We start from the raw sequence: 26,268 nt of genomic DNA on the forward strand, positions 1-26,268 counted from the left end.
CTTGCCTGAGCAGTGTGTGTGTGTGTGTGTGTGTGTGTGTGTGTGTGTGTGTGTGTGTGTGTGTCTCTCCCAATTATTTAGATCTGGAAAATAATTTAATCACATTTCATGCTGCGTAGGACCTTTATGTTTAAAAATCGTTATTTTCAATGTTACGCTAGAAATTCCCTCGTTCAGTATAATTGAAGTGGCTCTTAAAAGAGCCGTTGTGGGTTGACGCAGACGCGGGTTTAAGCGCGCTCTCCGCGAATGCGCCGGGCCAGCTGAATATCTTTGGGCATGATGGTGACCCTCTTGGCGTGGATAGCGCACAGGTTGGTGTCCTCGAACAGACCGACCAAATAAGCCTCGCTGGACTCCTGCAGGGCCATGACAGCGGAGCTCTGGAAGCGCAGGTCCGTCTTGAAGTCCTGAGCGATTTCTCTCACCAGCCGCTGGAAGGGCAGTTTGCGGATCAGCAGCTCGGTGGACTTCTGATAGCGGCGGATCTCCCGCAGAGCCACGGTCCCGGGCCGGTAGCGGTGAGGCTTCTTGACGCCACCGGTGGCCGGAGCGCTCTTACGGGCGGCTTTAGTAGCGAGCTGCTTCCTCGGGGCTTTACCACCGGTGGATTTACGAGCGGTCTGCTTGGTTCTTGCCATTGCTGCAGTCTTTCCCTCTGTCCTGCTTGAGCTGGAAGGAAATGCCACTCTGTGTTTCTCGCCCGCTTTTAAAGCTTTGAACCGCCACGAGCTCATAGTGACGCGAGGAAACAGGCCTTGTGATTGGCTAATACGTGATTTCTGCGCATGAGTGCCAGCCAATGACTGCGCGTTTCCTCTTTTCAAACAAGCGGAGGGTTTCCCGCTCGAGATGCTTTGTTGCGCGCCTTTATACTCAGTGTTGTATTTATTTGTTCTGAAATACTCGCCTTAATTCCCAGTGGTTGGGCAGATCTCGGATTAGAATAAAATCATAATACAGTCTGTATAAAAGCACTGCAGCGAGACACACTGCAGGGTTTCCATCCGTCCCGTAAACCTAAAGGGCAAAAGACCCAAAGTAACACTGACCAATTTCTGTTACTCTAAAGCCGATATATCGACTTTAATTTTGGAAAATGTACTGAGATAGTTAATACATTTTCAGAGTTTGGTAAACATATTTTAATATTAAGAGATGGATTGGGTGTCAAAACATTAGATCGTGTTTGTAACTTAGTCTACATTCACAAATAATCATCGATGTAAAAAAAATTACATATTTTATAGATTTGATGGGTCATTTCCCCCCTCAACCAAGTGAGTTAATGGCGTTTGTAAATATTAACAGAGAAAAGCGCTCGTTGTCAGATAAAATGGGTGGCTCTTAAAAGAGTCGTTGTTTCAGTAACCCAGTCTTCAATCTGTTTATTTAGATTTGGCGGGTTTCTCGGTCTTCTTGGGCAGGAGCACGGCCTGGATGTTGGGCAGCACGCCGCCCTGAGCGATGGTCACTCGGCCCAGGAGTTTGTTGAGCTCCTCGTCGTTGCGCACCGCCAGCTGCAGGTGACGGGGGATGATGCGGGTCTTCTTGTTGTCCCGAGCGGCGTTTCCAGCCAGCTCCAGGATCTCAGCGGTGAGGTACTCGAGCACCGCCGCCAGATAAACAGGGGCACCGGCACCGACGCGCTCGGCGTAGTTTCCTTTGCGCAGAAGCCTGTGAACACGGCCGACGGGGAACTGCAGTCCCGCCCTGGAGGAGCGAGTCTTAGCCTTGGCTCTGGCTTTACCCCCGGTTTTACCTCTACCACTCATTATTATTTTTAGATTGGTAACTTCAAGCACCTCAATCAAAACTGACAGAATAAAATTACTTAGTCTCTCCACACACTGTCTTTAAGCGAGAGTGCCAGTCGCTCATTGGTTTAGAGTCTGTAAAGATTCAAACCAATCACTGAACTTCCCTCCAAAGCCCAACCCCCTTTCTGGCTGGAATTACTATGCACAAGTAAATGATAAAGACCATTTAAAATGACTAACTTATAGAAAACAAGGAAAAGCAAAGGCACAAATGCAAACAGGTCAGAGGCAGAAAGTTCTGTAAGAAAACACACAAGCCGTCCCTGTATACAGTCACATATTACTGTCATTTATTGTTCTTGAAGAGCCTAAATGTAAAGGACTCATGTTAACAATGTTGGGCTCTATGAAAGATTATGAGGTTGGGCCCCATAGACATAATAAATACATAGATAGCCTACCCTATTGGCCGCTTTGGAAACTTGCTGCGATACGTCAACACGTCCGCCATATTACCGAGGGCAAGACTGCGCTGTAAACAAATGCAAGTAAATGGGTGAGCTGCGGTTTTTTCTGGATAAAACAAAAAAACAAAAATAATGTTTACATTTATTAACCAATTTCAGTGGTTTGTACGTGGTGTACAAAAAGTTCCATCTCTAGTTATTTAAAATCTCGATAGTTAGACTTATTAATTTTTAATAAGAAATTGTCAAAGCTCAGACTTGTCATGTATTTGGCTTTTTATTCTTGGATAAGAATTGTGAAGATCCCCATACTGAGATATAATTAAATTTTCACATTAAATGAAATACTATTTTCTTATTGTGGAAAAAACATTTTCTGTCTCTAACCCGATTTTAGCTTTTCTGGTGGTTAGAATTGACCGCCATTGAGAAAATTAAACAAATCGGCAAAAACAAATATTTTATAGCACTAAAATGATAGAAATTTACAGATAAAAACTCCAAATATATAATAACAAAGATAACTGATATATCCTTTATGGTGATACATATGATACATACTCATGTCACAACTTTCACAGCTAAGTTAACTAGCGACATCGCTAGCTATTTTAGTCTGACTGACTCCGGTGGCCAAATAACGTTACTATTATTAATTATATAATGACCAAATACAACCAGAAAAAAATTTTCAGTCTTGCTTGTGAAAGGTAATTCCCTGAGACCTGTTTTCAATTGTGTGGCGATTTGTACAACCCCAAGCAGCACACGAAGCAGGCATTTTTCTCAATTCCCGTTATGAGAGGTATGAAAAAGTTGCCCTCCGCAATATGGCCGCGCCGTTGACGTACGATCCAGCGGCCAATAGGGCATCTATGTATTTATTATGTCTATGTTGGGCCCCCTATTACACTGTTACTATTAATAAAATCGATCTCTGTGGGCCCCAAAAGTGTGTGGGCCCTTAGAATTGTCCTAACTTTTCCCCCCTTAGCGGCGCCCCTGTCAGAGGTGAATATATAGAGGCTATAAAGTGTTTAAGTTTCTCCTCATCATGTAAGCACGTACATATTGTCACTTGGAAAACCAATGGGGGAGGAAAATAAAGATGACTGTACTGTAAAAGAGGACTGTAAAAAATGCCAAACATAATGAAAAATAATTTGAGTGTGAAAAAGTATGAGATTTTGAAATGGAAAATGTATACAAACTCTGCTCCCTTGCAACAAGCTTGATTTTCACTCAATTTAAACTAGTTCTTACAACAAAACATATAGGCCTTCTTGCCAAAATTCTGGACTCAAACTGAATCCCGAGGGACTTTATTTGTGTCATTACATCATACTTATGTATGATCTTCAAATGTTTATACACGTTCTCACAAAGAGTTCATATAATGTGCACAATAATATGTAAGAACATTGCGGAATTACAATAGCCAGATTAAAATTAATTGTTGAAGTATATTATTGAAATAAAGAGACACGTTGTAGAATCAACTGGTGGTTCGGGCGATGGGAAGGGATTCAAATTTAAGAGCTTTCAATTGGCGGATGTGTCTCTCTAGCAGCCCATTTCTGACCAATGGAAACACGCAACCAGGGCAGTGCCATCTCCTCTGAAATTAGCATGATCTTTCAATCTTTCAATGGATCTTTCAATAAACACCCAGTTGACTACACTAATGCTGTGCAGTGCAAATGCACTCTGTTGCAAATTTAATATCTAAAAGAAAAAAAAAAACTTTTAAACATTATTTTTCAATATTTAGTCACAACTATAAGCCATTCGATCGGTTACTGTACGGATTGATCGCGTTTGTGTCGGAGAGTCTATGAAAGAAAATTTATGCCACGCAAAAAAAATATATATCATATCATAAAATTGCATAGGAACGATCGATGATTTTTTGTAGAGGCAGTTACACGAAATCTGTGTGTGTTCCATTCCACAAGCTTTATAAGATCACTGTAAGATGCATATTTTGCCATCTCAATAAAATCACTGGCCACCCCTGAAAAAAAGTTCTATGCCCCGGTCTGGCCACACCCACCGGCAGTGCGAATCATTCACATGGTAATAACCTGACATAAGCTAGAGAAATCTGGTAAACGCCCCCTATCAATAGGATAAAATTGGCAGCAAACTTTTGTTTGGCTTTATTGACCTTTCATCAAGATGGCACGTCACGCACGCGAGCAAGCTCTTCAGATGACCATAGACAGTGAGGAAGAATTAACTTTTTCTTCAGAGTCCGAAGACGACGAATACCTTGACGATGAAGACCTGTATTTTGAGGAGGGTTTTGATCCAGCGCAGGACACATTTTCTCAAGAGTAAGTCATTTATTCTTATTTTAGTTATTAGAGTTGCCTACACGTATAGCTGTTTCAGACCTGTCCAGACTGAAATCTAGGCTACCTGTTTTTAATATTATGGGGTGAAATGTGTTGTGTGGTCTTTTCATAGTATGTCTTACAAAACAAGCATTTATTCTCTATAATGTGGAAAGAGAGAAAATTAAATATTCAGACTCTGGGTTAGCTTACATCATATTAATGTGGTTTGAGGCTTTATTACCTCCCCTTAATGCAAATATAGTGTTGGTAGTAATCTGATAGGTATCGTTTTTTTCGGCAGAACACCGGCGTTTACTGTAAAATACTGGCTCATCAACTGAGCTTAACTGTTCTCCAGTATCTGCTGAGGTGTAAATGTTTTGAACGTGCATAACAAGGTCGTCGATGCCCCATCAACAGGCATGAAGCACGAGACTATATATCCATTAATTGCCAATCACTTATGCATGCACTGGTATGCCACCTTCTCCATTGTCTGCTTAGGTGTAAATGTTTCAATGATGCCTCATCGTCAGGCATAAACCCAGCAAACACAGAATGTTGGCGCAACGTAGCCAACCTTCTAACAACGTTTTAACGACATGGCCAAAAGGTTGCTATATCTACGTTGTGTAGTGAAGGTTGTTACAGCGTTGTCACAATGTTGACATTAAACCATCATTCAGGGCCATTGCTTAAGGTTGTGCCTAGGGTGTCAGGACAACCACTGGACTACATAATGTACTCGTCACTGCCCTGAAGCGCGAAAATCAGACTTTTTAATTCCAACCACCTGTTGCTGGGCTCATTGTGTTCTCATTCATCACCGAGCAAGGATACGTGAGTATTGCGTTTAATTTATCCTACCTCAGCTATCAAACACAACCTACAACTTTAATTTCTAATGTGATTAATGTAGCATCGCTCGCACTGTTTAGTTTGTCATTTGATTTTTCCTCTATTTAGTCTCATTCGTTTCTTTGCTCCTCTGGATTTGTGGATGTTTCCCCGGTGACACCTGCTTTCGGCTACTGTCCGCCATACAGACCCGGTTTTGTTCATTAGATGTTCTGATCTGCCTTTGCTTTTTATGTTTTATTTATTATACTTATTTTTTTTTTTTTTTTTTTTTTTACAAATGTATGACTTTTGGAAGTGCAATTTGATTAAATGCAGTTTTAATAAAGTTGAATTAACGAAACCTTCTGTCATTTTTACTCTTCAAAGTGTAGGCTACACTTGCAGGTGTTGATAGCCCTATTAAATTAAAATATAGATAAACAATAAACGATAAAAGTATATAATTATCTAACAAAATGCACCATATTAAAATATTGTCAGAACGTCGTCTCTCAGTTGCTGAATGTCGCGCAACAACGTTGCTACAGCCCTGTCACGTCTTACAATTCTACGTTGTTACAATGTTGCGAGCACGTAGACAGCGACGTTGCCATATAAGAAATGCAACGTGCCAGAGACGTTGCCACAACGTAAATGTGTTTGCTGGGAAGCATCATATCAGCCATAAACATTAATTGCCAATCACTTATGCATACACTGGTATGCCACCTTGAACAACCTAAGCTAACAAATGTTCACGAATATTTGTGCTTGTACCTTTTCTTTTCTTTTCTTAGGAATGTGGTTCCTTCACGTGCACCTCACACAGGGACGGCACAAAAGCATCGTTCATTTTTCAGCGCGGTTGAGAATCTTAATGAGTATGTGCACATTATCTTATATTTACAATTGACATATTCATTTTGAGAACATATTGTGAAATAATACTTGTGGATTTTAAAAAGCTTTTTAATGAATGGACAATATATCACTATTAGTAATGGATAATGTCGTTGTGATCCTGTTGTCAGCATGCTCACATTTGTTTTCTCCCCCCACAGATGTGAGAATGACTGTGAGCAGATTCCTGTTGCAAAGAGAGCCAAGAAGACTCTGTCATGGAGAGAAGAGACTGATGTCGACGTGGCCCCAAAGCCTCGGAGATTCCTGCCGGCACGGGAACCTGGGCCGCAGTTGAGTCTTGCTGACTCACACTCCCCTGTGAGTCTGTTCAAACTGTTTTTCTCAGAGAGCGCCATGTCTAATCTGTGCCACAACACAAACGCTCAGGCTGCCAGGGCACTCGCACAGGGTCGCAAATACAGTTGGACAGATGTCAGTGTTGGCGAGCTGTACCGCTACGTTGGACTCGTTTTCTACATGGCCACAGTGAAGATGAGCTCCATCGCTGACTACTGGCGTCAGCACAGTATTTTTACTGTGCCCTTTCCCGCCACAGTCATGTCTAGGGACCGATACCGCACCATTTCATGGAATTTGCACATGAGCCACCCAGATGCAGACAAGGAAAATGACAGAAAGAGGGGAACAGCTGAACATGACCGACTTTTCAAGGTCAAACCCCTCATGGACACCATCCGTCTTGCGTGCAAAGCCTTCTATCATCCTAGAAGAAATGTCACTGTGAAGGAAAGACTGGTGGCATCCAGAGCAAATGCAGGAATGAGACGGTTCATGAAAGCCAAGCCAACAAAGCTGGGCTTCAAGTGTTTTGTCCTTACGGACTCGTCGAATGGATATACTGTGGACCTCTCTGTATACACGGGCAATCACATCTTTCCCACAGACCATGGGCTTTCTTATGATGCTGTGATGTCTCTTCTGGACAAGAAAGTTTTGGGCTCTGGGTACCATGTGTACATGGATGATTTCTACACCAGTCCAAAGCTCTTAACAGACTTGCTTGCTATGAAGTTTGGTGCTTGTGGGACTTACAGAGACTATAGGAAGGACTTCCCACGGAGCGCATCTAATGCATTAACCAAAAAGTCCAGCAGGGGATCCATCCGGTGGATTCGGGATGGGCCTCTTGTGTGTGTGAAGTGGATGGACAAACAAGAGGTGTCTGTTTGCTCCACCATCCATGCTGCCTATAAAGGAGACTGTGTGCAACGAAAAGTGAAAGTACAAGATACATGGAGGAAAAAGACTTTTCCATGTCCTGCGCCTGTGAGCGCGTACAACCAGCACATGACAAGTGTTGACCTGTCCGATCAGCTGTTGCAGTACTACACTATCAAGCACAAAACCATGAAGTGGTACAGAAAAGTCTTTCTACACTTCTTGGACGTTGCTGCCACCAACGCTTTCATATTGCACAAGGAGCTACTCGGCAACATGACGCACAAGGAGTTTATGGAAGAGCTTATTGGAGAGCTCTGTGGTGTGTCTCAGAAAACAGCACCAAAACACACCAGTAGTGACCATGTGCCGGTTCCAGGAGCTGAGCTGACCTCTGATGTCAGAAATATTGCCACTGCTGGTCGCCGCATGCGTGTTCATTGCAAAGCAGTGCATGGAAAGAAACTGTGATGTACACTTGTGTCTTCATTTGAACAGGAACTGTTTCCAGAAATGGCACAAAGGTGTGTGAGTGTGCTCAAACCCCCCCCTTATGGTATAACTAGCTGATGTTAGCTGAAGCTGATGAATAGCTGAAGCACAAGTGTTAGGGCATGTCCAACATCTTCAGGATCCAAACCCTCAAATGCTACAAGGTTTTGAATATGTGATGGGAGATTTTAGACCTCCATGAACTATTTTGAGAAGTTCAGTGTGATAACAGATAACGTCTCCATGTATTCTCTATTAAGGAGTTTCCCCAAAAAACTGTCCATTGGACATCTTCCCATTGTTCTCTGTGGCTTATTTACTGTCCATGTTACTGTAACCTGAGCACTGGAGCCTCATGGTAAGGCAAAGAGGAGAAAAACATCCCTTGCCAGTTTAACCATCCAGTTCAAATGCTGTCAGTCACCCGATGTACAAGAGTGGGGGTGCCAGAAAAATAAAACAAAATAACGGAAAATAAACTTCTTGTAAAAACAAGTCATTTTTGGTCAATAAAATACCATTTATAACTAATTTTACATAAAATCTTGTATCTTGTCAATACAACAATTTGTAAAAAAAAAAAAAAATATGACAAATATATTCTCCACCACCTCCCCATGTAATGTTGTTTCAGATAATTATTTCATATCATATTAAGATTGTGTGTGTGTGTGTGTGTGTGTGTGTGTGTGTGTGTGTGTGTGTGTGTGTGTGTGTGTGTGTGTGTGTGTGTGTGTGTGTGTGTGTGTGTGTGTGTGTGTGTGTGTGTGTGTGTGTGTGTGTGTTCTGTTGCAGCTTACAGTTCACAGTTTGTTCAAGTGCCACCAGTCTTATTTTGGAGTTTCATCTTTTCCTGACATCAGAGTAAAGTAAGATTTAATACTGTTCTAACTTGATTTAGCCAGATATGTTGTCAAATACTGACACTGGTCCACACTACAGCATTTCAATTGTCAAGGCTTAAAAAATTGCAAATTATCAACTTGAAGATGCAGCACTGGCCCAATGGGGCAGGTGAAAGTTCCTGCAACTGGCCCAAGTGTCTTTCACGCTGGCCCTGGGCCATCAGGCAGTCCTTATTGTCGAGCCCTGCTGTATAATTATTTTTGAAAACACTCAAAATTTTGGTTATTTTCCACAACTCACTAGTTGAAATGTGTATTTTGTGTTTCTGTTACGTTTCTTTTAGATAAAATAAACAGAAAAACTGTACCTGTCTCCAGCTCCACCTTAAGACAGTAAGTTCTTCAGCAACTTCACTGTAAGTTGACAGTTCATTGTTGATTCAATTGAGTTCAGTAAGGCCACATTTATACTGCAGGTCTTGATGCCCAATTCTGATTTGTTGACCATATCTGAATTTCTTTTATATTTTTGGACCAGCTTTTTTAATTTAAAAGTGACCCATATGCAATTACACCATACACTTGGTGAAATAACCCAAGGTAGACATACTGACCTGTTCTTGAAACAGGAAGTTAAATTTATCTGGTGCTGTTTGTTACTTCCTTCTCGTTTAAGGATGTTTGGTGCCACAAAATTGGTACAGTGATGGAGTTACCTATTGGCCAAACTACAAAAATGATGAGAGAGTGAACGGGGCAGTGAAAAATTCTAAGGAACCTGGACCTGACTGGAAAAAATATGATGCCAGAGTCATGTGGTATGCTATTTTCTTTTTAAATAATCTAAATGGCTTTTGTAAGCAAATATCAAAGTATTTTGCCAATATGTTATATGGGAAGAAAATCCTTTTAATTACATTCTCATATTGTTCTGTTGTCTATAGTTCTACTCTATTAATTTGAAGGTCTACTGAAGTTTAACATGTAGGCTATTTATTTTATAGATGACTACTTTGAGGCACAACAACTCTTGAAGAAAGCTCTAAATTGCAACACATCAGATCTACAGTCTGAAGAGGAAGAGGAGGAGATTCGGCCAAAAAGAAGGCCAAAGCCGATGTTAGTATACGTATATTATCCTTTATATTTTACATTAACTTTTTGGCCTCTATATTTTCTCAAAAACATAATTTAGTGTTTAGGATATGATGAACCCGACAACCACCACACGTAAAGCCAGCTGAAATATAGATAAATGGTTTCTCAGAGAAACCATTCTCAACCAATTACATTGATTTACAATTTAAGTTCTTAGGCCAGTGAAAATGTTTATGTAATTACATTTACATTTATGCATTTGGCAGACGTTTTTATCCAAAGCAACTTACATTGCATTTTAAGGTACACATTTACATTCTTATCAGTTCTTGCTTCCCCTGGGAATTGAACCCATGACCTTAGCATTGCAAGCGCCAACACTCTACTGTTTGAACTACAGGAAGGCTTTACATTTATTATTATTATTAATAAGAGTAATTAATAAGATGTTAACTGCTTGTTTTTTTCCACCCTAATTTATAGTCATTTCTTGGGAGACTCTGATGAGAGCGAGGAGGAAGATGCTCATAAAAAGAGGCAAACTTTTAACACAACCATCAGCTCCTGTTTTTGCACCACCACCTTTTATCCTAAGTAGCGGCACAGCTGCTCCACCTCCACCCATTTCTCCACCTCACTGTTCACAGAGACCAGCAGAAGAGCAAACCCCTTCTGCAAGCAGGGTCTACAGACCTACCTGGCGGGGGGAAAGATGTGGATCAGACAGTATTGCCTGCTCTGGTAAGCAATACCTCATTAGATACAAGACTCAAATAGAGTATATTTTGTCAGCTTTTTTATTTTTATGCATGCTTAGTCCTGTGTCAAATTTACTATTTAACTTTTATCATATTTAGTCAACCTTATCCTGTTTTTGTTTAGTTCTTTTTTTAGTCAACTAAACTTATGGGCATTCAAGTTTTATTCAAGGAAAACTTTTTTTTTTTTGTCACGCTGTATAATGGTTAAAATTATAATCACTTAGTCATTTTAGTTGAACTTCTGTTTGTGTTTGTGCCAAATTCTTTAGGGAGTCTATTAAAGTCTGTAGTTTTCTTATGTCTCATTAGAACTACAGAAACGCGACCCGATCTGGCAATCTTACATAGCGTGGTTATAGCAGATAAAGGACCGCAAAGCGGAGGCTGAAGTGCCTTTCACCCTGTTACGACTTGACATTATTTTAAGTTAAAAAAGGAATTATGTCTATCCTCTTAAAAACAACAACCTGGTAGCTTCAATGTGATTTCATGACATGTAATGAAAATCTGCTTATGTATTACAGGTGCTGTGAGAAAGAGCCATGTCTCCTGTGCCGCCACCGATGACGACATTACAAAACATGTAATCCGGTGGTTCAACCTGGCATCAGATAGGGGAAGCTCAAGGAGCCGGAGCCCCTGTCAGCAAACCTTGACCCAACAGTAGTGAAAAAAAATACTTTATCATTTTAGTGTAATGTTTTTCACTAAATAAAATGATGTTCTTGGTACAATTCATGGTTGATTTCATTTTTTTCTGTAATGTCTATTCAATGTATACATGAATAAAACTATTTAAAAAATTAATAAATACATTTATAGTCTGTAATAACCTATTTTGTTATTGTTAGTTGGCTAAAAATTATTAATGTTTAATGATTCATGTTTTATTCAAAGGCACATACATTAATAACTATTCAAGCTTTTATAGAGCAGTCCAGTCTATCTAATGTTCGTCCACCATTAGATTTTAAATATATCTGTAGCTATAGTTTTGGCCAGATAATCAAGTGTGGGGAAAAAGTGGCATTGTAGACGGAATTTTATGAACGGGTCCAAAACGGACCCGGGCCGGGCATATGACTGGGTCCAAGGCCCTGTCCCAAATGGCACACTCCGGACTTGTGGACTTCCTCAGAGTCCACACTTTGGTGACGTCATGTAGTGCAGACCTATAGGGCCCCTGGCGCGAGTCCACGAGGGCGCATTGAGAGGTATGTTTGGGACAGACTCGATCGTCCCGCCGGAAATAACGGCCTGGTTGTTGTTGGACAGGAGAAATCACGTTTTTGCACTCCGACGTCTTATCTCCATGTCAACTGCACAGCCTAATTTTACAGTTCTATATTTTTATATTGTGCATGCCACCTGGGCATTAGACAAGATACATCATGCTTATTTAAAAGATGTATACAGTTGTAGCTAGCTGCATAATACATAATGTTCCATTTGAACTAAGATTATAATTTTAACACATAATGAAAATGTGCATGAGTTTCAGATGAATTTACAGGTTTCAATATTCATACTATGTTTACATATGACTCAGTAAAGCCCCGACATTCGGTTCTATTTATTTAATGAATTATAATGTGATCGTATTATTCAACACACTATTATTATGTTTGAGACATCAACCACTGGTCGATGACCATAATGTTTGTATAAACTGTAGGTAACAACTAGTAAAATATACATCTAGGTAATAAAAAACGTAATATTTTCTTCTCAGCCATGTCAACAATTATCCGCGAGTGAAATCTCCTCCCATCCGCTGTCTGATTGGCCTTTCGCAAGGATTCCTGGGTAGTTAAAGTGCGTGAAGCCTGCTTCTATGCGGGCTTCGCGGAAGACCGCTTCAAGGGTACAAAGGGGGCGCTGCTGAGCGCACTTCAGAGTGGAAAAATGCTGAATGGGACGGCCTACGGACTCGTAGACTCGGCGAGCACGCGCAATTCAAGTCCACGAGACCGAAAGTCCGCATGAAGTGCGCGATTTGGGACAGGGCCAAAAACGGACCCGGAGCGGATATGCGGCTCATTCGCGGATCCAAAGCGAAGCCGGGGCGGATGTACCCATTTATGTACGGATACGCAAAGGGACCGCAGCGGTGTCAGACCGGATCCGCGAGCCGCCACCGCGGCGGATCCGGCGCGGTGTGCAAGTGGACGCAGTTTCGGATCCGCTTTCTGGATCCGTTCCGGAGTTCACTGTACCTCCGCGGCGGATGCGTTTCGTAGTCAGTTTGCTGTCTGGGTTGTTCTCACACGACAGCATCAAACTTCTGTCACGCTGACACTTTGACCCAGGGGATCTTTTGAAAAACTTTCAATTGTTTTACTCAAAATCAACGGAAACCTAGCAGGACCAAGCCATTTTACAGCTGATCGCCGTAAAAAAAAAGTTCAGGAGGTAGGCTATTTCTTAGCGATGGTGATTTAATGTCGGCTATTTTTAGTCCAGTGCCTGTAGGGCTATATAAGATTAGTATTGACCGAGTTCAGAGGCTGTCATATGTGGATCAACTTACTTTGTTGTGTATTTCAACAGTAAAAATATGAAAAACTTTTATAGTGATTCAATGGATTAATTGCATTTTGGGGAAAAGGGTGTCATGAATTTATTGCATTTTGTGGGGAAACTAATCCTTTTTTATAATAAATATTTGAAAATCAAAATATGGATTTGAAATTGTTATTATAACCTAAAATATGCTATGTGAAAGTTTGAAACAAAAAATAGTGGAATAGGTTTTAATCTTTCCACTCTCTTAGTAAAGAAAACACATTATTACTCAAAATTAATCATAATGAATTTATCGCGTTTTGAAACCAAACTCTTCATATACAACAGATATAGGCAATACAGGAAATGTAGTCATCACTGGTTGTGAAGGCGGTTCATCAATTGCAAACAAGTCATTGCGCAATATGTGCCGATCTGAGTCGAAGTCTCACCGCTATTCTGTGATGAAATATGTGCGTTTCTGTCTCCTAGCCGCTTCACTCGCTGTCGTCTTGTAGCCTAGTAAGCTAAATCAAACTCAGATGTAGATGACTTATTTTCTCCTTCTCGCTCATATTTTCGTGCGTAATATTGTACTTTGCACAACGCTGCCATTCACCGCATGAACTCTCACGCGAAGATGACAGCGTATGTTAGGCACAACACGTCAAATCAAGTTTGAAAACAGCCGCATTTTACCGCGCAGTATTTTGATTGATCAATCTATCAATTAGACTAACACATCAAAAAATTTCTTATTTTTATTATTTTATTTTAAGCCATCAGAAATCTGAGGGGGCCGGACATATAAATGAGGGGGCCTAGGCCCACCCAGGCCCCCTCGTGGCTACGCCACTGGTGTGATGGCCATGGTTGCCAACCTTGATTACTTGGTTGAAATTTGACTTTCTTGACGGCTGAATATATCACACACGTTTGCTAGTATTCTCTTTAAATTGTAACAGCTGAACCTAATCACAGCAAAATAATCATCAGGAATAAACAAATATTCTCCGAAAACATTAGACACTGCATTATTTTAAGTATTATATACAGTACTTTAATGTGCAATTACACCTGAATAGACTGAATAGATCTCTTGTGCTCCTAAAAAGCTTCTGCCAACTAAGTAGTAGCAGCAGGTAAATACAGATAAAATTAAAAAACAAACATAACTTAATATCACTAAAATGAAATAGAAAGCTGCGAATACAGACGCTCACATCCACATATAAACACACCACTGACGTCTTCACTTCCAGGTCACGAAGCTATCAATCAAGAGCTCAGTAACCAATGAGAACACACTGCTACTAGCCCCGCCCCCACGAGAGAAATGAGTCAGAACGGCGAACGAAAACGTACTTGGTTACTTACGTAACCTCGGTTCCCTTAGAGATAAGGGAACGAGTACTGCGTTGAAAACGCTGTGGGAAAACTCCTTTTCTCGAGAATATTGAAGCCTTTATTTTAAAACGCATTGCTGCAGCACATGCGAGAGCTAGAAGCTCGCGTGAGCGTGCTGATTGGCTTGTGCAAAGCAACTGCACGAACCAATGGCGGAACAGCAGAGGAGCGCGAGCCAATCGGGGCGCTTGGCACTCTGCCAGAGTCAAGCGCGCGAAACTGCACGTGACAGAAGAGTATAAATACACAGAGAATCCGCCATTTGACAGGTTTAAATCGACTGAAGCGAAAAGACACCTGCCATAAGAGACAATAGCACGGCAAGGCAACGCAGTACTCGTTCCCTTATCTCTAAGGGAACCGAGGTTACGTAAGTAACCAAGTACGTTCCCTTACGAGAACGTTCTCTCGTACTGCGTTGAAAACGCTGTGGGAACACTATTTAAAATGCCGTGCTTGTTGTCTTTGGCCAATCTGACTCACCGAGAGCTCCAGGAAGTACAGAATAGCCTAGGATAAAGAGACCGAATCTTCGGGCCCTTAGATATCCAAACAGATAAAGCTGGGCCAAGGGCCAGTCTTAAGAATCCCACAACACGAGATGACAACCAGTGTCTGAGTCAAAAAACTAGTCTGGGTCCACAGAGCCAACGTTAGATAGAGACTACTCATGCCTATAAGGCAGGTACCATAGAGGTCTAAGATGTGGACGGAACGGACCAGCCGGCCGCCGCATAACGCCCTGCATAGACATTTTCATAACTAGTCTGGATCCATAGAGCCAGGGCCTAGCTAGAGAGAATTCGTACCTGCGGAGCAGGGACTTTTGGGTTGTAAAGTTTCACAAGTGTGGACGAAACAGACTAGCCGGTCGTCGCACAAGTGTGACAGAAAGAATGTCAAAACCAGCCTGGATCCGCAGAGCCAGAGCTTAGATAGAGAGAACTCGTGCCTGCAGAGCAGGAACTTCCAGGTTGTAAAATCTCACAAATGTGGACGGGACGGACCATCCGGCCGCCGCACAGATGTCTTCGATAGGAACACCACTTGACCAGGCCCACGACGAGGCGACGCCTCTCGTGGAGTGAGCTCTAACACCTATGGGACATGTAAGGCCCAGTGAGGTGTAGGCCAGAGCGATGGCATCCACTATCCACCTGGACAGCGTGAGCTTCGTGACAGGAAGACCTTTGGTTCGGCCCCCGAAGCAAACAAAAAGCTGTTCAGACTGTCTGAAAGAGGCTGAACGCTCTAAATAAATTCTCAAAGCTCTGACAGGGCAGAGTGTGAGAACATCACTGAACTCTTCTGAGGTGGGAAGAGCTGACAGAGAAATAACCTGGGCCCTGAACGGAGTTGAGAGCACCTTAGGAATATATCCATGTCTTGGCCTAAGGATGACCTTAGAGTCATTGGGGCCAAATTCCAGGCAGGACGCGCTAGTAGAGAGCGCCTGTAAGTCACTTACTCTCTTGACTGACGCCAGTGCCAACAGCAGGGCGGTTTTCAGGGAGAGAGGTTTTAGGTCGGCTGACCGAAGTGGTTCAAAGGGAGGTCCCTTAAGAGCCCGCAGAACCAAAGAAAGGTCCCATGCTGGGACAGATGGCGGCCGAGGCGGGTTAAGCCTTCTGGCGCCCTTAAGGAAGCGAACTATAAGGTCGCATTTTCCTAAGGAGGCTCCTGCTTCCAAAACATGCTGTGTAGCAATGGCTGCTACGTATACCTTGAGAGTGGAGGGGGATCGACCCGCATCCAGCATCTCTTGGAGAAAAGATAGCACTCTTGAAATTTCACAAGTGTGTGGGTCGAGGTTTCGAGCTAAACACCAGCTGGAAAACACTGACCATTTATGGTGGTAGAGGCGTCTGGTAGACGGAGCTCTAGCTTCCCTGATCGTGTTCAGGACGCCCTCTGGGAGGTCCTGGCGTACCCGTTGAGTGGCCAAGCGTGTAGGGCCCACAAATCGGGACGGGGATGCCATATAGTTCTGCTGGCCTGAGCCAGAAGGTCGCGCCTCACTGGGATTGGCCAAGGGTCTGTCACAGACAGCCGTATCAGCTCCGAAAACCAAGACTGGGTTCGCCATAGAGGAGCTATCAGGAGCACTGGGCATTTCGTGACTCTGATCCGTTCGATGACCTGAGGGAGCATCGAGACCGGAGGAAAAGCATAGAGGGGAAGGCTGGGCCAGTCGTGGGCCAACGCATCCCTGCTCTTTGAAAAGAAGATTGGGCAGTGACGATTGTCTTCTGAGGCGAAGAGATCTACTTCTGCCTTCCCGAAGACCTCCCAAAGCAGGAGAATCGTCTGAGGGTGGAGAGACCATTCCTCTGGGGGAACCCTGCCCCGAGAGAGCATGTCTGCTCCCGTGTTCAACGTGCCCGGCACGTGAGCTGCCCTGAGCGAGCGCAGATTGGTGTGAGCCCATAACAGTAGCTGGGTGGCTATGGCAAGCAGGTTGCGGGACCTGAGGCCGCCCTGGCGATTTATGTAAGATACCACTGACATGTTGTCCGTCCGGACCAATACGTGGTGTCCAGCCAGGTATGGGAGGAAGGTTTTCAGGGCCAGAAAAACTGCCCTCATTTCGAGGCAGTTGATGTGTAGGCGTTTCTCCGAGCTCGACCAGAGGCCGGAGGCAGGCCTGCCCTCGTACAGGGCTCCCCAACCTAAGTTGGAAGCGTCTGTTGAGATCATCCTCCTCTTGGAGACCACCCCCATACTCACGCCCTGCTGAAACCAGCTGGCGTTCGTCCAAGGGGCCAGGGCTTGAACACAGCGCTGATCCACCTTGATAGTCAATCGGCCTGAGTGCCAGGCGTGGGGTGGCACCCGAGGTGCTAGCCACAGCTGAAGAGGACGCATGCGCAGTAGGCCTAGTTGGAGTACTGATGATGCTGAGGCCATAAGGCCAAGGATCCTCTGAAACCTTCTGAGGGGTGCATGAGAGCCCTTCGTGAACGATGCGGCGAGCCGCTGAATCGATAGAGCACGGGCCGGGGAGGGCCATGCTCTCATAAGAACGGAGTCGAATACTGTCCCCAGGAACATGATACGTTGGCTGGGTGACAGAATACTCTTTGAAAAATTCACCCTGAGCCCTAGACATTCTAGATGGCTGAGGAGCCAGGCTTTGTGAATATGTGACTCCGCCTCTGACTGAGTCAGAATGAGCCAGTCGTCGAGGTAGTTTAGAATGCGCATTCCCCGCTGTCTCAGGGGGGAGAGAGCTGCATCCATGCACTTCGTGAATGTACGAGGTGCCAGAGCCAGTCCAAACGGTAGAACCGTGTACTGGTATGTCTGCCCCTCGAAGGCGAATCTCAAGAATGGCCTGTGGTGGGGATTCACTTGAATGTGAAAGTAAGCGTCTTTCAGATCTACTGAGAAAAACCAGTCGCCTGGGCGAATCTGCGCCAGTATATGTCTGGTCGTGAGCATCCTGAACGGCCGTGACATGAGAGCCTTGTTCAGACGCCTGAGATCTAAAATGGGCCTCAGGCCGCCGTCTTTTTTTGGAACGAGAAAGTAACGGCTGTAAAAGCCTGACTCGCTTAGAGAGGGGGGAACCCTCTCGATAGCCCCTTTTGCTAGCAGACTTAATACTTCGGTGCGGAGGACATGACGTAATGTGCTGCTGACCGAGGTTTGAACCACAGCGCGAAAGCGCGGGGGTCTGCGTGCAAACTGAAGCGAGTAGCCGCGCTTTATGATGTTTATCACCCATTCTGAAACTCCTGGGATAGCCTGCCAAGCTAGAGCCCGAAGAGCCAGAGGCATCATTATATCTGGAACGCCCGGAGACGGGGGCTCGAACTGATATGAGGCCAGGGGAGAAATTTTGCTCGTTTTGTGCTCTGTGTGGGTCGCTGTTAAAACAGCGTTTGGGTGCAGGGGTGCGTAACACGTGACGGGCCCATTGTCTGCATACACAACTGCTCCAGCCGCCTGAACTGAAGAGGGGGCTGTGAGAAGCACTCGAGCGATCTTCGGGGCTGGTCCGGCCGCGGCGGGACATAGACCCCTTTTCCTGCCGGTTAGGACGGCTTCTTGGGCTCGTGGTCGAGCGTCAGCTTCGGTCGAGGGCCCTGGCGCCTGGGAAACGGGAATCGTTTTGCAGGCTTCAGGCGTCGAGTGGTGTCAGCCGCGGGGAGGGGCTGGGGAACCTGAGACGCGGGCTTTTCTGGTCGCGGCGTGCTCTTGGGGCGCCGTTGGACTGAGCTAGAGCGTTTGGGCAGGAAGTGTCTCATAGCACTTGAAGCTTTCTGAGCCTCCGTGAAGCGATCAGCGAAGCCATTAACAGAAGGGCCGAAGAGACCGGATGGAGAGACTGGAGAGTCGAGGAAGGCGGTTTTGTCAGCGTCCCTGATCTCCGTTAACGTGAGCCACAAGTGGCGCTCTAAGACAACCAGGCTAGACATGTTGCGGCCCAGTGCTTGCGCGGTGGTCTTTGTGGCCCTCAGCGCCAAATCTGTAGCACTCCTGAGGTCTTTGAAGGTGTCTGGGTCCGGGCCAGACTCGTCCATAGTGCGGAGGAGCTTAGCTTGAAACACCTGCAGGGTCGCCATAGCGTGGAGTGCAGAGGCGGCTTGGCCGGCGGCAGCATAAGCGCGGCTGGCGAGAGCCGAAGTGGTCCTGCACGGCTTAGAGGGGTGCACTGTTTTAGCCCTCCAACTCCCAGCAGTGGGAGGGCATAAGTGTGCAGCGACCGCTTCCTCTAAAGGAGGTAGAGAAACATACCCTTTCTCTTCAGCGCCGTCGACAGAGGAGAGCGTTGAAGAAGCTGAAGAGCGCGTTCGCGCTGAAAAGGGCGCGCGCCAGCTTTTAGTGAGCTCATCATGAACTTCGGGCATGAAGGGGGCGGCACGTTGACGAGGGGCCTGTTGGCGCCCCGGCAGGTACCATTCGTCGAGGCGGCTTTTGGTAGGCTCAGCTGGGGAAAGCCAGTCTAGTCCCAGTTCTTCAACAGCGCGAGACATGACACGGAAGAGTTCGGCGTCGATGCTCGCTCGAGTGTCAACAGGATCCAGCTGAGAGAGGGGGGCGGGGTCCGCGGAGCCCGACCATTCCTCACTTTCAGATGCCGCCATAGAAACAGCGTCGTCCAGTTCTTCGGACAAACCGAAAGAGACGAGACCTGCCGCTTCAGAAGAGGGGCGTTGGTCGCTCTGTGAGAACAGGACTGGAGATGAAGGCGCGGGCGAAGCGTGCGGGGAGAGACCCGGCGTGCATTCATCCAGATGAGCGCGTTCAGGAGGCCTCTGATCGCGCCGCTTCTTCCTACAGGGCTCACGGGGCGCCGAGGATGGAAGGTGGGCGGGAACACTCAGCGAGGCGGCGGAAGATCTGGCACGGAGCGTGGCAACAGGCATTCCGTCACAGTGAAGCCAGCCGCCTTTAGTGAGCGCTGCCTCGGCGTGCTCAGGGCCGAGGCAGGCAACACACAGAGAGTGTGTGTCAGAGGCGTGCAGGGAGACCCCGCATGAGTCACACACGGTGAGCGGCATTTGCAACAACGCCGCGCGCTGTGAAAACAGCGATTTGCTCTCTTAGAATGCTCTTTTTGAGTTAGAAAAAGGATACTCGTCGGATGCCACAGGGAAACGCTCAGCTTGGCAGACGCCGGGATGCGAAGCAGTTCCGCTGGAAGGCTGTTCGACGACGAGCGGCTTCACTCGGAGAGAATCAGCGACGAGGTGAGTCGAAAGCTGAAGGAGATAAAATCTGTCAAATGGCGGATTCTCTGTGTATATATACTCTTCTGTCACGTGCAGTTTCGCGCGCTTGACTCTGGCAGAGTGCCAAGCGCCCCGATTGGCTCGCGCTCCTCTGCTGTTCTGCCATTGGTTCGTGCAGTTGCTTTGCACAAGCCAATCAGCACGCTCACGCGAGCTTCTAGCTCTCGCATGTGCTGCAGCAATGCGTTTTAAAATAAAGGCTTCAATATTCTCGAGAAAAGGAGTTTTCCCACAGCGTTTTCAACGCAGTACGAGAGAACGTTCTCGTAAGGGAACTATGGTTTAACGGTTAAACCATAACCCATTTGAGAGACGGCCAACATCAGAATTTAAAATGGACTGAATAAGCTCTCTACGAACTTGAGCAATGCCGCGCTGACGGACCATAAAAGAGGGACGAACATGTATGCACATAAATCACTGTCACACACAAACACTCTCGAAGTAATACACAGTCTCACTTGTAGCCATGTCTAACTATTATAATATTTCAAAGGGCAAAAATAGGAACGCTTAAAGGCCGTGTTGCAGGGTTTTTTTTTTCATCGAATTTGTGCAATTTACTTGTTGGTAATAAACATTTAAACTGTTATCCATTGTATTTTATGTTGTTGGGCATCACAAAGCGGAATATAATACGAAAAAGTAGCGGTTTGCAACGATTCTCCTTTCCCCCGCAATGCATTGCATTACGTCACGTTGGGGAGAGAATTTACCAAAGCCCGCGGCCCGCCCGCATTGAGAGTGACTAGAGAGACGAGTAGCAGACGAGAGTATTCAGATAACGTTAGCGCAGATTATAGATAAATACATAGATATAGATAGACAGACAGATAAATAGATAGATAGATATAGATAGATAGGCTAGTATAGAGAGAGATAGGCAGAAAGCCAGATAGCATAACGTTAGCATAGATAGCTAGCAGCTAGATAGATAAATATATAGAAATATATAGGTAGATTGACAATGGTGAACTACTGTGTTTGTGCTGGTGTAAAAACTCTGGATGCTGAGTGAGGCACGTCACATCTGGTCGCGGGGTCCAGCGACTAAAACGCACTCACTTCCCTACAGCACAAGCTTTCCAACGCAGTTTCCATGGGACGGCACCGCCGGCGCTCACACAAGCACCTGCCAAACACAGCGACAGACACGCGGCGGCTGCGTTTGCAACAACATTTTCAACGGAGGAAGAGATAAACGCTTAGAAACACCCATATAGCTAGCATGATGCCTTCTATTTCTAGATGACAAAGACAAAGTTTACCAGTACTACACTATGACAAAGGTTACCGGTACTTATCTGAACTAACGTCATGATCACTGCTTAGATATAAAGAAAACGTTGATTTTTCACTCTGTTCTATTCAATGACTGTAAAAAAAAAAAAAAAGAAAAAAAAGTGTCGTTATTGTGCACTGCTGCTCGTAGACTAGCTCCAGTGCTCATTGCTGCGTTACTAAATGATAGCAACTCACCAGGACACTTCACCAACTCTCCACCATAGACTGTAAAAAATGCTCTCCACTCATTCTCCTCGGACCATGCATTTAATTAAGTATTTACGACATTGTGGTGGCGTTTAATTGCGTTCAACTCGTAAATACGATCTATACGAGATGACTTGAACGCAGCCTAATACTAGGCTGAGGCTAGCTTTCCTCCACTTCTCTCCGTGACGTCATCACCGAATTGCGAAAAAAAAAAAAACGTTAATACCAAAAACGTAAAAAACTGGTCTTTAAGGCCATTTTTGGGAAATTGTTAAAAATGATATACATATCTTGAGTGATTTATGTACCCATTCATCGACAGTGGTGGTTAACCTGCAACATGGCCTTTAATTGGCTTTACATCATCAGCTAACTCGATCACGTCGGGCTAGGTGATTTCAGATAGCCAGGCTCCTCAGCTCCACTCACGCCCCGCCTGTTTGTCTATTTTCTGTTATCCGGGAGTGACGCAAGGCCAAGATGGCGACGGCCGGCTCCGCCCACTTTAGGCTTCAAAAATGCTCTTCAGAAACCTACGGGTGACGTCACGGACACTACGTCCATATTTTTTTTACAGTCTATGGATTGTTGTCATGCAATGGATCGGGACAATCGTGGAACAGCTGTGTCGTCATCAGAGCTCCTGCAGCCCAGTGCAGCCGCTCTTGAGAAGCTGCGCTGGCTGAGTTCTCCGGCTACTCTCGAATCACTCTCGCGGTACTTTGATGGCATACGTCACAGTCACGTGGCGTCAGCGCTGGATCAAGTCGGACAAAATTTCTAACCGGCATGCACTGCTTCAAGTCAGCCGCCGATCGGTCTGCGCAGAGCTGCATGAAGTCGAACAAGCCTAATGTAATCTTTTGGAATGCATGTAACTGTCATCTGTAGGTAAGACTGTCAGTGGCGTCATAACCTGTCATTTGTGCAGTCGCTTTTCTAGAATCGCTGTACAGGTCTTGCTGTCATTCAGTTGGATTCATATTATTGGAATCGAAATTTCTTTATAAAAAGCCTTTTTAAAGGCTACAACAAATTTTCACTGGTGTCATACTGATTTACCAGGGTATTCTTTAATATACACTATTATATTATAATATATTATATTATATTTTGTTGTATTACATTGTTTTGTCTTTTTTTTTCCCTTTGTTGTATATTCATATCGAAACAGGTGTATATTAAAAAAAATGACTTGCAATGCAAAAACAGTCAGAGTTTACACTTACAGAAGCAGAACCAATTCTAGATGATGATAAACAATTCAAAGAGTTTATTTCCAGTAAACCACTATTACATCCAAAGGGTGATGATGTGTTCCTTTACAAAAGTTCACAGTCAGATAAACCTAACATGGACTTTAGATTTGATCAAATGATGCGGAAAAGTTCACATTATCACAACATTAGAAAGTATGGGGGAAGAGTTTTGAAACACTACTATCACATTAGAGCTGGTAAATGTGAAAAAGGCATCTCCTCAGAATTCAGGAAGTGCAATTACTCTCTGGTTAATGATGGCAAAATTTAGCAATAAATTACTATTTGATTCATTACCTGGGAAATGAGACCGTATATGTACCACGAAAGCATGGAAATGCCAAAACGGACAGAGTGTTTATTCCCTCCAAAAAACAAGTTTTCATGAATTGGCATACCAACTACCCGGTTTCATATGGCATATTATGGCATTCCCGGACCTTCTTGTTTATGCCGGCATGACAGACATTGTTGATTTGGCATGTGCAAACTTAGAGGAATCAGTGAGTTTGAGTACTCACAAAAGATTAAGTATGACAACATTTCAAATGGGAGATTTGTATGTGTCTGTGCTGGCTATGAAAAACACTGGACTGGTCAATGATCTGGTCAGTGTATCCAACTGGCTTCATGTTGCATGAACGTAAATTCATACAACACTATGAGAAATTTCAGACTGAGATTTTTGGAAAGCTGGGAATGGACTCAATACCAAAAGATACCAGTGACAGTTGACAGGGAGAAAGGAATTGTAGGTGCTTCAAAAAAAAAAAAAAAAAACTTTGATTTTTATTTGATTCAATATCAACTTTGATTCAAACTTTTATTTGAATTATACTCAGAAAATTAATAATAACAAAAAACACGTCATATAAGGCCTTGCTATATCCAGATTATAATGTTCTGCACGGATTATGCAAGTATACATTGAGTGACTAATGAATTTCTACCATTCTCTACTTTAGCCTTAAACGATTCAAATGCACATAAACATTATTCGATTATATATCCGTTGAAATACAATCTGTGTCGCAAAAACACATTTATGTGACCAGGTGTAAATGGAATCGTTTTGATAAATCAGATGGCTATCCGATCTAAGAAAAATGCATGAAGTGGCCAGGTGTAAACAGCCAGATTGAACAAGAAATCCATCAACATTGTTAACAACAATCAGCAGCAAGTAGCTAGAAAACCCGCCATCTTTCCTGTGAGAAAAGTGACCAGAATATATGTGGTTAATTAAGTGGTCTGCAGCTAATGAGCCGACCAGTCATTGATTAGTCCGCTTAAAACACTGAAACCTGATCAAACACACCTAGCTGTAAGTTTCTAGTGATCCTGAAGACATTGATTAGCTTGCTCAGGTGTGTTTGATCAGTGTTGGAGCTAAACTGTGCAGGACAGTGGCCCTCCAGGACCGAACGAAAACAGCAGACAGATTTTGAGGAGACATATGAGGAGATTGATATATACTCTGTCTCGTTCACTCGGATGTACGTCATTGCGAGTGCCCACTACTGGCGGAAACTGCAATGGGCTAAACTGGAACGTCCTAAGCCCTTGATCACTTGGAATCAGCTATAGAGTTGATTTATTATTTACATTTGTTTTCCCTTTAATAATTTGTTTAATGCAGCATCCAAATGTATATATGGTTTTTGGGTTGTTTTCAATTAAAAAAATTAGAATTAATATACTGTATCATAGAGTTGTTTGTTGTGGTGGTGATTAGACGAGATCTGTGGTGATGTCACAATCGTACTGCATTGTGGGACATATAGGTGCCTGAAGTGTACATATGAAGTAGACTCGCTCCCTCGGCCAAAATCGAGGGAGCGAGGGTCTGTCCATATAAACTTCCCTCGTCCACTTCATGAAGTGGAGCACACTTCAAAATGGCGGCGGGGATTCCCCCGAGGGGAAGTGCTTAGGGAAGTTTGCAAGTACGTGTCTAAAAGTGGACTGGAACGCAGCATAGGCTGAAAAATCGTCAATGCAAGTGAATGTGAGAAAATAATTATTTTCTGGTCCCGTTTGAATTTTGCCATGAATGTGAACATATGTTGTCTGTGAATTTTTAATATAATTTTTCGTGTGAAGAATGCTACAATTTAGCGGGTAGAAGTTTGATACGGTTAGACTTTGTGTGAGAGCACTTTGTGGACTACAACTCTTCGCTGCTTTCAATGCGTTTCTGAAGAAAGAACAGCCCATTTGGTTTGAATGGTGACACTTGGGTACAAAACACACAGGCATCTCGATCTGTCTCCATAGATTATCGCAGCATTAGCACCGTGATTTGACAAGTGGAGGGAAAATGTGTTATGGGGTGACGTCACATAGGCGACATGTAGTCTTTCTCGTTATGTCTTTTCCACAACTGCTAACCAAAGAATCATACAATATACTGTAAACTCGTAACATGAAAAATTATATAAAACATTCACAGACAACATATGTTCACATTCATGGCACAATTCAAACGGGACCAGAAAATAATTATTTTCTCACATACACTTGCATTGACGATTTTTCAACCTAGATGTCCACTTGGGGTTTTACGGATGGGCGGGACTTACCAGCTCTATAGCCGCTGCTCACGTATTTCGAACTTCATTTTACTTAAACGAAAAAAAAAAATTAATTTTGCCATGAGTATATCGGGGCCTTATCTGTGATCGTGTAAAGCCTGGGTTGAATAGCCTACCTTAAAGGGGTCATCGGATGCAAAATTAACTTTCATATGGTGTTTGCATATAAATGTGTCTTTGCAGTGTGTGGACAACCACCATACAATGAAAAAAATCCATTCACTCCTTTTTTTATCCTCAAAAAGTCTAAGCACTCTCAATAATCACACTGTAAAAAAAAAATCCCGTAAAAAAACGGTAAATCTCTGGCAGCAAAGTTTCCAGACAGGTTCTGTTAAATTACAGCAAATTACCATTTCACAAAATTACAGGCAAAAAACGTAAAAATACAGAATTGACTTTACGGCCAAAATTAATTAAATTACAGTACATTACTGTAAATAATGGCTTATTAAAGGAGAACTCGGCAACTCTAGCGAACTCTAGTCACTTCTTCGCTGATTTTCCCTTTTGTTGTCGCATGTTTTCCCCACGAGCTCCCCCTACAGCTGTGGGGCGTATATGTCACAACACGGTCGTAAAAAACT

General features: G+C 44.0%; 3 protein-coding genes and 1 long non-coding RNA gene across 4 annotated transcripts; 2 read left to right on the plus strand and 2 right to left on the minus strand.

Annotated features, from left to right (window-relative positions):
- Positions 1-230: 230 nt before the first annotated feature.
- Positions 231-641, minus strand: LOC308684412 (histone H3.2-like; the record flags this gene model as incomplete). The annotated part of the gene is made up of 1 exon (XM_081355614.1): positions 231-641. One exon carries the CDS (start codon positions 639-641, stop codon positions 231-233), a length of 411 nt encoding a protein of 136 aa, XP_081211740.1.
- Positions 642-1,388: 747 nt separating this feature from the next.
- LOC308684260 (histone H2A-like) lies at positions 1,389-1,775 on the minus strand (the record flags this gene model as incomplete). Its single annotated transcript, XM_081355374.1, has 1 exon — positions 1,389-1,775. The coding sequence occupies one exon, from the start codon at positions 1,773-1,775 to the stop codon at positions 1,389-1,391; it is 387 nt and encodes a 128-aa protein (XP_081211500.1).
- Positions 1,776-4,405: 2,630 nt separating this feature from the next.
- On the plus strand, positions 4,406-7,959 carry LOC308684628 (piggyBac transposable element-derived protein 4-like; the record flags this gene model as incomplete). The annotated part of the gene is made up of 2 exons (XM_081355891.1): positions 4,406-4,563; positions 6,468-7,959. The coding sequence occupies 2 exons, from the start codon at positions 4,406-4,408 to the stop codon at positions 7,957-7,959; spliced, it is 1,650 nt and encodes a 549-aa protein (XP_081212017.1).
- A 1,903-nt stretch (positions 7,960-9,862) lies between these two features.
- LOC308684530 lies at positions 9,863-11,342 on the plus strand. Its single transcript, XR_014029377.1, has 3 exons — positions 9,863-9,944; positions 10,407-10,664; positions 11,209-11,342. It is a non-coding gene; the product is annotated as an uncharacterized lncRNA (long non-coding RNA).
- Positions 11,343-26,268: the final 14,926 nt, after the last annotated feature.

Source organism: Scardinius erythrophthalmus (assembly GCF_964197995.2).
Source record: "Scardinius erythrophthalmus genome assembly, chromosome: 24".
NCBI lineage: Eukaryota > Metazoa > Chordata > Actinopteri > Cypriniformes > Leuciscidae > Scardinius > Scardinius erythrophthalmus.